Genomic DNA, 14,902 nt, shown 5'->3' on the forward strand with positions numbered 1-14,902 from the left:
CTGTAGGGTATTGTTACTGATAACGGTCTCTCTCCTATCTCTCGGTCTGTTGTCCTTGACATACTGGTTGATATCCTTCTCACAAACCTCTATCTTTCCGCTTTTGTAAACATTTTGTCATTCCCACCTAGGTCTTACAATCTTCCATCTCTTCCTCCTCACAGGGTCAGGCACGTCGGCGGAAGAACATGACAGAGTTTCTGGGCGATGCCAACATCCCGTCCCCGGACACTCTGGCCATGTTAGGCGGGTCTTTACCAAGCGTGCCTCCAGGAGGTTTGCTGCCCGGTGTGGCCGCAGGACCAGACAACTGGAAGAACCGCGCCACCAATCGGATCAGCGTGTTCTTCGGCGCCGGATCTGGAAAGGTAAACCTTATCTCGCTCATCTTGAAAACCTCAGGAAGTTTATGGAAAGCAGGACGTGATGGTGCAACTTTCCATGGTGTGATTTCCAGTAAAAAAGATCTCATGTAAAGATGAGCCAAAGAAACCGAAACTCAAACTGGGAGCTGTGGAAATATGTTTATAGTAGGTTGCGCCATAATCTAGTTTCAAATAAACTTGGAATTGTGTTACGGTTTATGAAAATGTACTCACCCGCCATCCAAGATGTAGATGAGTTTGTTTCTTCATCAGAACAGATTTGTAGAAATTCAGCTTTACGTCATTTGCACACCATTGGATCTTCTGCAGTGAATGGGTTCCGTCGGAATGAGAGTTCAAAAAGCTGATAAAAACATCACAATAATCCACAAGTAATTCACACGACTCCAATCCATCAGTTAACGTCTTGTGACGTGAAAAGCTGTGTGCTTGTACAGTAACAAACAAATCCATCAAGATATTTTTAACTTCAAATTGTGGCTTTCAACTGGAATACAAGTCCACCGTCCATAGTATTGCTTTCTCCAGTGAAAAGTGTTTTTGTCTCAATCAGGAGAGAAATATGCACAGATCAAGCACCATTTATAACCAAAAGTAGCTCTAAACAAATATGTTGGTGGATTTCATTGTGAGAGAACAACAGAAGGTGGGATTTTGTCCTGGAGGAAGCGTTATTATGAATTACTGACTCATATTTTGGCCAGAAGTGACGATTTAAAGTTAAAATGCCTTACAAACATATAACTTTTCACTTCACAAGATGTTAATTGATGGACTGGAGTGGTGTGGATTACTTGTGGATTATTGTGATGTTTTTATCAGCTGTTTGTACTCTCATTCTGACGGCACCCATTCACTCCAGAGGATCCATTGGTGAGCAAGTGATGTAATGCTAAATTTCTCCACATCTGTTCCAAAGAAGAAACAAACAAAATCTATGTTTTGGATGGCCTGAGGGTGAGTAAATTTTGAGCAAATTATCATTTTTGGATGAATTATTCCTTAAATAGGTGACTAAAGCGATACAACAAACAAAATCCCATGAGCCTCAAAAAAAAAAAAACTCCCTCTTGGAAAGTTTCGGCCTGCATTTACACCAGATGCATGACTAATAGAGACGGTAGCTGTCACTGTCATTTCACGCTTCCATCCCTTTCACATTCAGCCATGAAACCCCCAAACAAGACAGACAGGGGGTGTTCTTGTGTCCCACTGGGACTCTTTTTCACAAAAGAAGGGTTAACCAGGGCCAAACCACCATCTCCAGCGGCCACTACAGGCAGCCTATAGTCCATCTGTGTCTGGCCTCTATTGTTTGGAAGCACTTTTTAGTATTTAGTATTATGCTAAATACTTGTTGTCATAAGTACACCGGCCATCCCATTACAGGACAATGGCCCCAGTGGCTCACGAGCTGTCACTGACATGAATGGATGGGCTTTAATTGTGAAGTTAAAGAGAAGGTGGCGTTTAATGAAAGGGGTGTTTGTTAGGTGTCATAAACCCTGTCGGGGGTGTTTTGTTGGAACAGACAGGCAGCGCCTCAGTTGTCTGCCAGTTTTTGGTGGTCTGCTGATGTGAATTGTGCTGTGATTTTGATAAATTGCAAACTTTGTTCATGTTAGGGACTCTTTACAGTTGTTTTGTTGATTTAAAATGGTTCTGTCATTAACAAAAACTTTAATGGCATTTTGGGAATAATTACCATGGTGATACTATGATTTTTGGACATGTGCCATGGTAATACCTTGGTGTTCTTTGAAATATCTTCTAATATTATGAATTTGGTCATTATTTAGTACACTACCATTCAAAAATTTGAAGGCAGTAAGATTTTTAAATGTTTTTGAAAGAAATCTCTTATGCTCACCAAGGCTGCATTTATTTGATCAAAACTCAGAAAATAAACTAACATTGTGAAATATTAATACGACTTAAAATAAATGTTTTAATATATTTAAAATGTAATTTATTCCTGTGATAAAACACAGAGCCATTACTCTAGTCTTCAGAAACCATTCTAAAATGCTGAATTAATTCTGGATTCTGTGATGAATAAAACGTTATTTGAAATATGGGTATCATTGTCTTTACTGCTACTTTTGATCAATTTAATGAATTCTTGCTGAATATAAATGTTAATTTCTTAAAAAATAAAATAAAATTTCTTAAAGGGGTCATATGATGTTGCTAAAAAGAACATTATTTTGTGTATTTGGTGTAATGAAATGTGTTTAAGCGGTTTAAGGTTCAAAAAACACATTATTTTCCACATACTGTACATTACTGTTTCTCCTCTATGCCCGGCTTTCTGAAACGCGTCGATTTTTACAAAGCTCATCGTTCTGAAAAGCGAGGTGTGCTCTGATTGGCCAGCTATCCAGTGCGTTGTGATTGGCTGAATACCTCAGGTATTCGTGACATGGCAGCGGCGGCAACAATACTACAGCGAGAATAAAAGTTACACCTTCTTTCTTTGCATGAACATTTGGTCGGTGTTATGCAAATCTTCCCACATCGTGACGTAGACATGGCATTTTAGGTAGGCGTGGTTGACTCTTAACTTTTATAAAGAATATCTCTTTGGATTTGAGACTTTAGTCTTTGCAACTTTACAGATCTTCTTTATGCACCAAGAGCTTGTAACACTTCAAAGAGAAACGAAAAATTGAAATCGCATCATATGACCCCTTTGAGAAATTATATTATATATTACAATGCGAAATTATATATAAAGTACATGTTAATAAAGTATCATTTATTTTAAATGGAAAGGGGTAATGTTTTAAAGATGGACTTTATACTGTTATTTTATTATACAGTATTTATTTTATTTATTTGTTTTAAAGTCAATGTGGATCCTAGAGCAGGGGTGTCAAACTGAACAAAAAGTTCCTGGAGGGCCGCAGGCCTGCAGAGTTTAGTTCCAACCCTGCTCCAACACACATACCAATCTAGTTTTCAAATAAGCCTGAAGGACATGATTAGCTGGATCAGGTGTGTTTAATTAGGGTTGGAGCTAAACTCTGCAGGGCTGTGGCCCTCCAGGAATTGAGTTTGACACCCCTGTCCTAGAGGATCTAAATTTTCTCTGTTTGCTTTATGTCTGTGTTAGGAGGTGGACCGCGTGGAGCTGCTTCATACTAAGCTGCAGGCATACACACAGTTCGGTCTGCCCAAGGTTCCTTCTCAGCTCGCCTTCCACCAGGATTCCTGGGAGGAGGAAGAGGAGGAGCCGAACTTGACGCTCGAGGACAGCTGGAGGCAACTGCTGGAGGACCCCGAGGTACTGACACACCGACTGATCTTCTGTCCTGGGACATAATCCCATGGGACGATATATAACCATTTCCATCTATTGATCATTGGAGCAAACACATGTACACATAACCAATTACCCTCAGTTGACCCATTAAGCAATTGTGTTTTGCATCCCAGAGTCACTGAGGAAGGATATTTATCGGAGTATTTTCTGCTTTTTTTCAGAGTCTAAGTCGACGTCAGTTTCAACAGCAAGAGGCGATATGGGAACTGATCCAAACCGAGGCTACATACATCAAGAAACTCAGGGTCATCACTGATGTAAGTCGCTTCAGCCATTTACATTTCTGTTTATAAGAACATTTCTGTTTCAGAAGATTCAAAGACGTATTAAATTAAAGTTGCTCTTTCTAAATAACTGTCCCTAATGAAACTGGATGCTGATAGTGTTGCTTGTGCAGCTGTTTCTGTGCGGCCTGCTGAATCTTCAGGACAACAGTCTCCTGCTCGAGGTGGAGCTCGCTCGACTCTTCAGCAACATCCACGACATTGTGCATCTGCACTCCACGCTGTGGGTTCAAGTCATGTTTCCGGTGCTGGAGAAAGCGCGAAGCACGCGGAGCTTGATCGACCCCGCGGACCTGGAGCAAGGGTTCAGTACGGTGAGTTTCACATGAGTAAATCAGCAGACTTCACATGTTCTTCTTCTGTATTTTTGTCTTGTCTTCCATTACAAATATCTAAACATAAATCAAGATACATTAAAATACAGAGTCTTTCTTTCTGAAAAATGTATTAACGTTATACTTACAAGAAACTTACATTAAGGGAAAATAAGTTTATTTTTCTTAAATCATTGGCAGATGTTTATTCTTTCTTTTAAAGCATAAAGTCACTTAATTTGGATATATTTTTCAGAAATATTTTTCAATTACTTGAGAAGCAAAATGACATAAGATAAGTCTTGTGTTCTGAAAAAAAAGTATCAAAATTAAGTGACTTCATGCTTAAAAAAAATACCTTGCAGTGGGGTAAGAAAAAGTAGACATTTTTATTGTATTTTTTTAAGCATAAAGTCATTTAATTTGGCTAAAATGAATGGGGTAAGAATTTTTTTTTTGCTTCTCAATTATATTTTGATTTAAGAATGTTCTCTATCATCTATCTATCTATCTATCTATCTATCTGGAATGCATATTTGTCATATTTGTGTACAAACATCTTCAAAACAGTAGTTTCACATACATTACAATGCATAATGTCACATAAACATCTGCTGAAATTTGCGTCAACATCTGCACATGACCAAATATTTTCAAACACTTTGGATAGACGTATAGTTTAGATAAGTAAGTGGAATAGATGTAGGCTGGTTGTAAAGCTGTTTATCTTCTGGTCAAGAGGTTAAAAGTGTCTTGTTTGTGTGGATAGTTTGCATCCAGGTTCCAGCCGTATATGCGGTACTGTATGGAGGAGGAGAGCTGTATGGAATACATGCGTTCACTGCTGAGAGACAACGAAATCTTCAAGATCTACATCACGGTGAGGAGTTTGCTACTGAACAGATAATATAGTAAACAAGTAGTAAAACCGAACAAAACAGCAAAATAAAGTGTAAAACAAAGCAAATAAAATGTAAAAATGCACTTTTTTTCTCCCTTTTGATTGAAATTTAGTTTGTAATCGTTGAATCTTTTATCGTAACAGTGGGCAGAAACGAATAAACAGTGTAACCGTCTGAAGCTAGCGGACATGCTAGCCAAACCGCACCAGAGACTAACCAAGTACCCTCTGCTCCTGAAGACCATCCTGAAGAAAACTGACGACCAAACCTCCAAAGAAGCGCTCAACAACATGGTTAGACACTTCGCAGTCTATAACTCACAGAGGCCCAGTTATCATTTTTCAGTGTGTTCATCAAATGTGCTAAAAGTTTGTATATGTTTACAGGTGGCGTGTGTGGAGAGCTTCATTAACAGTGTAGACTCTCAGATGCGTCAGAAACAGGAACAGCAGAAACTGGCCGCCATTTCGGCTCGAGTGGAGTCGTACGAGGCTGTGGAGGGAGCTAGTGAGGAGGTGGAGAGGGTAAGAACTGCGTACAGTACAAATAATCCATTATCTAGCCTCAGAATTAAAAAAAAAGACATATCATTGCAGTACAGTATTATGGACTTCATAGAAATGCATTGTTTCATTGTAATTTCTTGTAGAAAATTTGGATTTGGTTTAAGCAGGCTATGATTTATGTGGCAGGCAGTTCATTTATGTGTTGTTTAGCTCTTCAATCTTCTTGCTGTATGTCTACAGGCTCTAAAGGAGTTCAACCGAATTGACCTGACGGCACCGATGATTGACACTTCACCAGAAGCGACCAGGCAGCTGCACCTGGAGGGGGCGCTCCGCATGAAAGAGGGCAAAGACAGCAGGGTTAGTTAGAAACATTAACAATGTAGTTGTTTTAAAATCTTTAATGGTAGCCACTGTCCTTAAAGGGATAGTCCACCCAAAAATGAAATTCCAAACCTGTGAGACTGACTTTCTTCAGTGGTAGACAAAAGAAGATATTTTTGAAGAATGTTGGTAGCTAAACCATCTCTGTTCCCATTGACTTTCATTGTAAGGAGAAAAAAAGCATTGTAAGTCAATGGTAGTGGTTGTCAACATTCTTCAAAATGTCTTCTTTCGTGTTCAGCAGAAGAAACGAGTGAATACAGGTTTTAAATGATGTGAGTAAATGACAGGATTTTTAGTTTTGGGTGAAATGTCCCAGATATAAGATTCCTCAAAGCTTTAATACTGCTTGTGAGCAGTGTTGGGGAAAGTTACTTTTAAAAGTAATGCATTACAATATTGCGTTACTCCATAAAAAAGTAACTTTTTGTGAGTGAGATGAATTAATGCATATTCATATTTATTTTGAACTACAGTAACATCTTCTGATTTCTCTCAACATGGGGACAGGAGAGCTGTCAATCAATAAATTGAAAAAAAAAAGTAACTTGCGTTACTTATTTGAAAAAGTAACTCAGATATTCTCTTGTAAATTAAAAAGTAATGCGTTACTTTACTAGTTACTTGAAAAAAGTAATCTGATTACGTAACTTGTGTTACTTGTAATATATTACCCCCAACACTGCTTGTGAGTATTGTAGTTTGTCATGTTTTACATATATCTGTTTTTTCTTGTGTAGATGGATGTTTACTGCTTCCTTTTCACTGATCTGCTGCTGATCACTAAACCAGTGAAGCGTTTAGAGAAGGTGAAAGTGATCCGACAGCCTCTCCTCCTGCATAATGTGGTGTGCAGAGAACTCAAAGACACAGGTGAGGGTTAAACATTTAACCACGTTATACATTTAATATGAGAAAGGAGGTGAACCAAATAGTGTATGATTGTATTGTGAAATAATAATAGTTCTGATTTTCTTTACTTTTCTTGTCTTAGGCTCGTTTGTCCTCGTCTACCTCAATGAGTTCAAGAGCGCTGTGGCTGCCTACTCTTTCCAGGCCAACAGCGCCACCCAGGGGCGAAGTTGGACTGATGCAATTTGCAATGTCCAGGTAAAATCATGCTGGCCCATTATTACCAATAATGATCTCTGTTTGACATTTCTGATATTATAAATCATTTGAACTGTTCTCTCAGTAGAGATAGTTGGCTGATTTAGCTAACTTGTAAATGCATTTTAGAATCAGCTGCAGCGGTTGCGGTCAGAGGAAGCTCGCAGACAGAAGGCTTGTCTGAAGAAAAGACTACAGGAAGATCAGGAGGAAGATGAGGACAGTTGTAACTCCACGGCTAGTTCACCTCAATTTAGACACAAAGATCAGAGCAACAGGTATTTTATTTTATTTTAAAGATATTTTAAATTGAATTAATTTGATATTTTATGGCCTTATATTATATTATATTATATTATATTATAAATTTAAAATAATTCTGTAAAACTGCTTTGGAACAACCTATTTAAACAAAGTGAATATCAAAGTTGACTAACTGATAGTGTTATAAAATATAAATGTCAAATTGTATTTAATTAAATAAAAAATAAAGAAAACAAATAAAGAAAAATTAATTAATTATAATTAATTACAAAATCTACAAAATTATTATTATATTTTATTATATTATATTATAATAACTACTTTTTTTTCTTTTCTCCGTTTTCTTTTTTCTAATTAATGAATTTTTTTATTTATAATAATTTAATATAAAAATTGGCAATCAGTTGACCTGTTGGGCATTTTGTTTTATCATAAACTCACATTATTGTTTCTCTGTCTTAGCCAATCAGATGGCTCCACAGAAACCCTGTCAGTGATGGATATGGATGAGTCTGGATCGTCTTTGGATCCTTCTACTCTTCAGTCTGACCTAGGTGGGCATTCAGACCAGGATGCCGGTCTGTCCCAACTCACTGACTCTGGCGTCCCACAGCGGGACTTTGAGCCCCATCCAGACAGTCAGGAGGGCTCAGACCTGGACCCACAGTGCCGTTCCATGTCCATGGACAGTGCTTATGGGACACTCTCACCAGAGTCCATGATGGAAACCCAGAGTCGAGTGGCCCCAGTAGAGGAAGACGACTCCGAGGATGACAAGGAGACGACGGGTGACGAGGGAGAAGATGAAGAGCAAGAAAATGCAGAAGAGGAAGACGATGAGGAAGACAAAAGCTCATTTGGATCTCAGAACTCCGTGGCGCTTTCTCTGAAGCCCAGGCGCCGGCCACCCGTTCACTGTCGCCTGCCGTTTTTAGAGAGACTCGCCGTCAAATCCCGTTCTGAGGACAACCTGCTGTCCACAGTTCACCATGATAACCGTAATCACGGTGTTGCCAGGGCAGCCACAGAGCGCACAGGAAGTCGTCACACATGGGAACAGAGGGTTAAATATTTAGAAGCGCCACTCAGCAGGAGCCTGACGGAGCTCAACACTGCTGAATCAGACGAGTGTCTCCCGACAGACGAAAGCCACAGTCTCACATGCAGCTTGCCCTCGAGCATGCTTTTGGACACATTGAGACGAGTCAAAATTGCACATGAGGCTGGTAGCAACCAGATTCCCTGCAGTGCGTCAGACGGGGAGCTCTCGCCCCCTAGTGGCCTGGAGGGAGTGGGCCGCTTTAAGAGACCCCAGCAGCACAAAAAACTCACACTGGCCCAACTCTACAGGATACGCACCACACTGGTGCTCAACTCAACGCTCACAGCCTCGTAAGTGTCATGTTTGTGATTGTACGTGTATTTGGATATTGTTGTTTTCCGTCTTTTACAGAAATTTTGCAAAAATTAAAATTAATTTGCAGAACATTTTATTTCTTAAGCTATTTGTGATATTTTGGTTGTTTTTTTATTGTGTACCGTAACTAAGATATAGGGAGAAAAAAGGAATAATTATAAAAAAAAATTAATATATAATTTTTGTTGTTTTTAAATAATTTTTTTAAGTAAATAAAATTTACTTTATTTTTATTTTCATTTAAATAAAATTAACATTTTTATTTTATTATAACATTGGCAATTATTCAGAGCTACACAAACAAATTATAATACAAACAAATATTCAATTTATTCAATTAATGTATATCTATGATATAGATTGTTCCAAAGTAGTATTACAGAAAATAGAAAAAAGAAAAACTAAAATGTAGAAGTTATGTTTGTAATATAATGTAATATAATATAACAATTTTATAATCTAATTTTCTTTATATATATATATATATATATATATATATATATACTTTAAATAAGCCATTTTATCTAACTATACAATCTAATCACTTTACATTTTATTTTATTTTAAGAATATTTTAAATTGAATTCATTTTATATTTTATGGTCTTATGTTATGTTATAAATTTAAAATAATTCTGTAAACCTGCTTTGGAACAATCTAATTAAACAAAGTGAATATCAAAGTTGACTAACTGACAGTGTTATAAAATAGAAATGTCAAATTGTATTTAATTAAATAAAAAAGAAAGAAAAAAAATCAAGAAAAACGATTAATCGCGATTAATTGCATTCAAAATAAAAGTTTGTTTACATGCTATATGTGTGTGTACTGTGTATATAATTTATATTATATATAAATATATATATATATATATAACATATTTTCCTTAATGTATACATGTATGTGTGTGTATTTATATATACATAATAATTATACACAGTACGTAAATATAAACTTTTATTTTGAATGTGATTCATCATTTTGCAGCCCTAATTTATTAATTTATTTAGCCTCTTTTCCAACACTTCCTCCTCCTGCCCTCAGATGAAATTTTAGTCTTGGATTGACATTGAAACATTTTGTGTTGCGACAAACTTGTGCTGTGAAAAAGTTTTCTGACTCTTGTCATCCTCTTTGTCCTCAGAGAAGTGTAGCATCTTTCTGGGGACGACGTTGAGAGGCGGGACACAAATGCACTCGACCCAGCGAGCTCTCCGGCTGCCCTCTCGCTCCCTGTCCCGGTCGGATGGATTCCTCAGCGTGTAGCTTTCCTGTCGTTTCTGTGCAGGAGTGACGTCCGCAGACTCATTAACTCCCTGCACTTTGTAAAACACAGCTAACTTCTAAAGAGGTCAAAGCTTTCGGTGAGACAGCGCTATTATCAGAACGATAACTTAATATACAAAATGATCAAAGACAAAGGGGTTTGAGAGTATGAGGTTTCAACGCGTCACATGATGGAATATGAGAATAAAACGCCACATCTTGGATTCCTTAATCACCCTGTTTGCTTTCTAAGAGTATTTCTGTTCTGACAGAGGGGTGATTCATGTTAACTGCACTACTGTATGTGACTGTGTATGTGTGTGTGTTTATGAATGAGAAAGTGTGCAAATTCATGTGCATTTGTGTATGACTGAGTGGGTTATAGATCTCGACCTAAACCAAATCACTGTTTGACTTCCGATAACTTGAGTAGCCACTATGGCACATTACGCATTACTTTAGGACCAGTGTTATGTTCATATGACAGGAATATTTCTGTTAACTGCTTATACTATTAAATCTTTGGGTTGACGTGGCTTATATAAGTTATACATGAGCACATCGAACCCCTTACTGTATATTGTGTTGTGTGAGAAGTTGGATTCATAAATGCATAAATAATATATGAAATGCTTCAGCAGAGATGTGGTATAAAAGGCAAACAGACTGAAAAAAAGAACCCTGTATTTTGGTTTATATTGTTTAAGGATTCAGGAAGCGTCGCCTGACACTAGATGAGCACTTATTAGGGATCTTCTGACACTGAATAGGGTGTTTGGTTTAAGTTGAAGCTCATGTTAGTTTTCAAACATTAACATATGTAATGATGATTTATTGGGTTTTTTGGTAATCTTATGATTTTGCAGATACTGCTGTTACCAGAAAGGTTGAAGTGAAACTGACTGGTGCGTCACTAAACCAAGTCCTTCTGAACTCCCGTTTTGAAAGAAAGAAAGAAACAAAAAAACACCCTGCCCAAAGTAAATATGGTGTATTATATGTTTACTTATTAGGCTTTTTGTGTTTGTCATATTTATTGAGCTTGCATTGTTTTATATATATATATAATACGGTCTATAATAGTATCATTTCACTTCACGGTTGTATTTTTGGTTTTGTTTTGTTGTCTTAATTTGTTCATTGTCATTTGTTAAATTAATTTTGAAATCTGCTAAGAACCAAAATAACCTTTTTTTCCATGTGAGGGAGTGTTCTTTAAATGTCTTTCAAAATAAAAGACATCTTTCAGTATTCAGAGTTTGATGTGACTTTTTAGTGACCTCTGAGATGGATGGATGGATAGATAGATAGATAGATAGATAGATAGATAGATAGATAGACATTAAAAATGCATCAAGTTGAAATGAAATAAAGGTTCAAATGAATAGTGCCTTTGACAAATGTGATTTAAGAAATTTGGAGTAACTGACATGTTAAGATCATCTAGCTAAGTTAAACATAAATAATAGGATTTTTCTAAGAACATCAAATATTTAAGTTGACCAACAGGACTGCTTGAACTTTGGTCATCTGGATGATTTATGCATACAGAAAACCTGCATATTGTGCACAGTATACATATTATATAGTGCAGAAAAAGGGATGTATGGAAAAGTTTGGATAAACGCAATGTAAATGTAACCATAAATAAACAGTAAAAATTAGTAATACAGTACTATAGTGAGTAGGAAAACATATTTAGTAAAGGCATTAGTAATGTTGCAAATGATTGTTTTTAACCTCTTATTCATCAAATAATTTTGCGTGTGTGTATTTAAGTAAAATATGCTTCTAAAACGTGGTTCTGATGCAAAAAGCCACATATTAATAAACACACTGATGTAATACAAACAATATATGATAAAAATAATATTTTACACTATACTCTATATAAATTGAGTATTGTTTACACACCTGGCATCTTAAAGATTGAAAACCCCTGTCCTAGTGCACCCTAAAACTTTCCGACAAAAGTAATTCCTCACTATGAGCACTAGAGGGAACTAATTACAAACAACTACAGTGGCGCTGATTCATTGTCATTGAACTGGCTCTGCAAAGGAAAGCTAATGCTAATGTTACTTAATTTTTAAGGTAATATTTCTCACTCAATTTCACTGTATATGTAGTTATAATAACTTGCTAAACTTACTTCACTCTATAAAAGGCCTCTTCAAGGGTGAGTGCTGGCTACTAGGTTACTCGGTGTTGGAAAGTAACTAGTTACATGTAACTGAATTACGTAATTTAATTACAAATTACTGAGAAGAAATGTGTAATTAAATTACATTTTGAATAGGGTAACTTGTAATCTGTAACCCATTACATTTTCAAAGTAAGCTTCCCATTCCCAACACTGCTCATCTCAGCAGAAAGACAGTCAAACATTAGAAAGTGTAATCTAGAAAGAGCTAATATGAGGCTGTGTAAACAGTCCATCTAAACAGTTACTTCCACTGATCTACATTCAGCTACAACTGCTAAATCACTTGAGCATTGTCTATATGTGGACAGTATATGTAATCAAACACAGAATGGCTTTGATTCATCATACAGCAGATGTCGGTCTCCCTGAATATGTTTTATAGAAACATAAACACAAGATGAGATGCTCGGCTGTGTATTTACATGTGGCGGACGTTAAACCGCACATGGTCTCCTCTTACATTAGTTACTCTCAAACGGTTTCATCAGATGGATTATATATCTTATCAGTCAGTGTTTTGACATTCATGCAATCAGATCTTTCTGGGTTGGCCTAAACTCATTCACCCTCTGTGCACTGCAGCGCTTGGCATTCTGGGATGTGTGCGGGCCAAGTTGTATTTACAGGTGATTATATCAGCTAATCGGTGGATTACAGCATGTTGACTCCACACAAGACCCTAATCCTCATGGAAAAGGCAGCGTTCCGGCCCCTGGGATTTTCTGCATTAATCCCATCCTAGATTTGCCGAATCCAGCCCCGACCTCCCCGCCCCCGATTCCCACATCTGGCCTTCTTGGGCTTATCAATGTAATCCTCCATTCTAGAAGTAGTTTATTATGCTTCATCGCTGATACACTGGACTTTAATTATAAAAATGCAGCTTTACGCTGCGACCCAAAAGTAATTACACAACCTGAGTCGATTAGCTGCTCAGTTTGTTTGTGTGTGTGTGTGTGTGTACCTTCATACACACCTCAGTTCAGTATCATGGTACAGTGATTTTCTTTGTAATAAATATATATATATATATATATACACACATACACATACACACGCACACAGAGATGAATGTATTACTCAGCAAGGATGCATTAATTTGATAGTGACAGTAAAGATTTGTAATATTGTTACAAAATATTTCAATATAAATGTTCTTTTGGACTTTCTGTTCATCAAAGAATCGTGGGAAAAAAGTAAATCATAAAACCAGAAACTAATATTAAAACCATGCAAAAAAAAATCACTACTTGAAATAAAATAAACATTATTTAAAATGAACTAACTTTTATAAAAACTTTTATAAATTTCAGCTAGTTGACAAGGCAATATTTTAGTTTAGTTTAACTTTTACTACAATAACAAACACTAAAACTCAAATAATAAAAATAAAATCAATAATTAAAATGACAAAACACAACAAAATTAAAACTTTAACCTAAATATATAAATTTTGATCATATACATTTTGAACTGTGACAGCAAAGTTTCGTAATAATGTTACAAAAGAATTAAAAATAAAATTAAAGAATTAAAATAATTTTAATTAAAGAATTAAAAATAAAAAAGTAAAACATTTATTTCAGCTATATATATATATAACTCAAATAACAAATTAATGTAAAGATTTTTGTCCAATTAATTTGATTATTTGAACTGACGCTGTACTGTACGTCTGTCACAAACCATCGTGAACTCCTGCTTCTCCTTGTGACAGATGTCATAAAGCATCCTGTAAAAATTGCCTGATTAACACAAAAGGGCACTTTGGCAAATCCAGATTACGAGAGCACTTTCCTTTATTAAATGCAGCAATCCCAGCACTCTCTACAGCTCTGGGATTAAGAGCAGGTAGACGCCATTGTCTGTCCAAACAATCCCTCTGTAAGCCTGCCGGTGTGTCTGCGCTCGTGACGTGTGTTAGTGTGAACACCGTTCTCGGAGTTCTCTTTAATCAACATCATCCTCTTTAGAGGCCGAGGTGATTGGATTTAGGTTGTGTTTGTATGAGAAAGAGGAATGGGAATGAGAGCTGAGGTATGTTGACAAGCGCCAGCCATATGGAGAGACTCACCTTGGAGTTATGATTGATAATCAGCTTACTTTCTCAGACCACATTGCTAAAACTGTCCGGTCCTGCAGATTTGCTTTATTCAACATCAAGAAGATCAGGCCCTTTCTTTCGGAACATGCTTCACAACTCCTTGTTCAAGCTCTTGTTCTGTCCAGGCTGGACTAATGCAATGCTCTCTTGGCAGGTCTTCCAGCCAGTTCTATCAAACCTTTACAATTAATCCAGAACACGGCAGCAAGATTAATTTTTAACGAGTCCAAAAGAATGCACGTCACACCTCTGTTTATCAGTTTGCACTGGCTACCAATAGCTGCTCGCATAACATTCAAGGCATTAATGTTTGCCTAAAAAAAACACAACTTGCTCTGCACCCCTTTACCTAAATTCATTACTTCAGACTTATGTGCCCTCTAGAAGCTTGCGTTCTGCAAGTGAACGTCGCTTTATTGTGCCATCCCAAAGAA

At 36.8% G+C, this 14,902-nt stretch overlaps 1 protein-coding gene across 4 annotated transcripts in view; it reads left to right on the forward strand.

The window, feature by feature from the left end:
• The window catches only part of LOC107664198 (pleckstrin homology domain-containing family G member 5-like), a 79,445-nt gene extending 68,365 nt beyond the window's left edge, over positions 1-11,080 (forward strand). For 3 of the 4 annotated variants that reach the window (XM_016454691.1, XM_016454693.1, XM_016454694.1), the window contains 13 exons: positions 165-368; positions 3,502-3,672; positions 3,873-3,968; positions 4,109-4,309; positions 5,079-5,189; positions 5,355-5,504; positions 5,598-5,735; positions 5,958-6,077; positions 6,842-6,974; positions 7,096-7,211; positions 7,341-7,489; positions 7,938-8,867; positions 10,037-11,080. In XM_016454691.1, the coding sequence (XP_016310177.1) occupies positions 165-368; positions 3,502-3,672; positions 3,873-3,968; positions 4,109-4,309; positions 5,079-5,189; positions 5,355-5,504; positions 5,598-5,735; positions 5,958-6,077; positions 6,842-6,974; positions 7,096-7,211; positions 7,341-7,489; positions 7,938-8,867; positions 10,037-10,046 (2,529 nt within the window). In that variant the 3' untranslated portion in view covers positions 10,047-11,080. Of the gene's footprint in view, positions 1-164; positions 369-3,501; positions 3,673-3,872; positions 3,969-4,108; positions 4,310-5,078; positions 5,190-5,354; positions 5,505-5,597; positions 5,736-5,957; positions 6,078-6,841; positions 6,975-7,095; positions 7,212-7,340; positions 7,490-7,937; positions 8,872-10,036 lie in introns of those variants that run through there. The other variant, XM_016454692.1, reaches the window with a different exon arrangement.
• The last annotated feature ends 3,822 nt before the right edge of the window (positions 11,081-14,902 follow it).

This window comes from Sinocyclocheilus anshuiensis, unplaced genomic scaffold (assembly GCF_001515605.1).
Source record: "Sinocyclocheilus anshuiensis isolate Anshui unplaced genomic scaffold, SAMN03320099.WGS_v1.1 scaffold67, whole genome shotgun sequence".
Classification (NCBI taxonomy): domain Eukaryota; kingdom Metazoa; phylum Chordata; class Actinopteri; order Cypriniformes; family Cyprinidae; genus Sinocyclocheilus; species Sinocyclocheilus anshuiensis.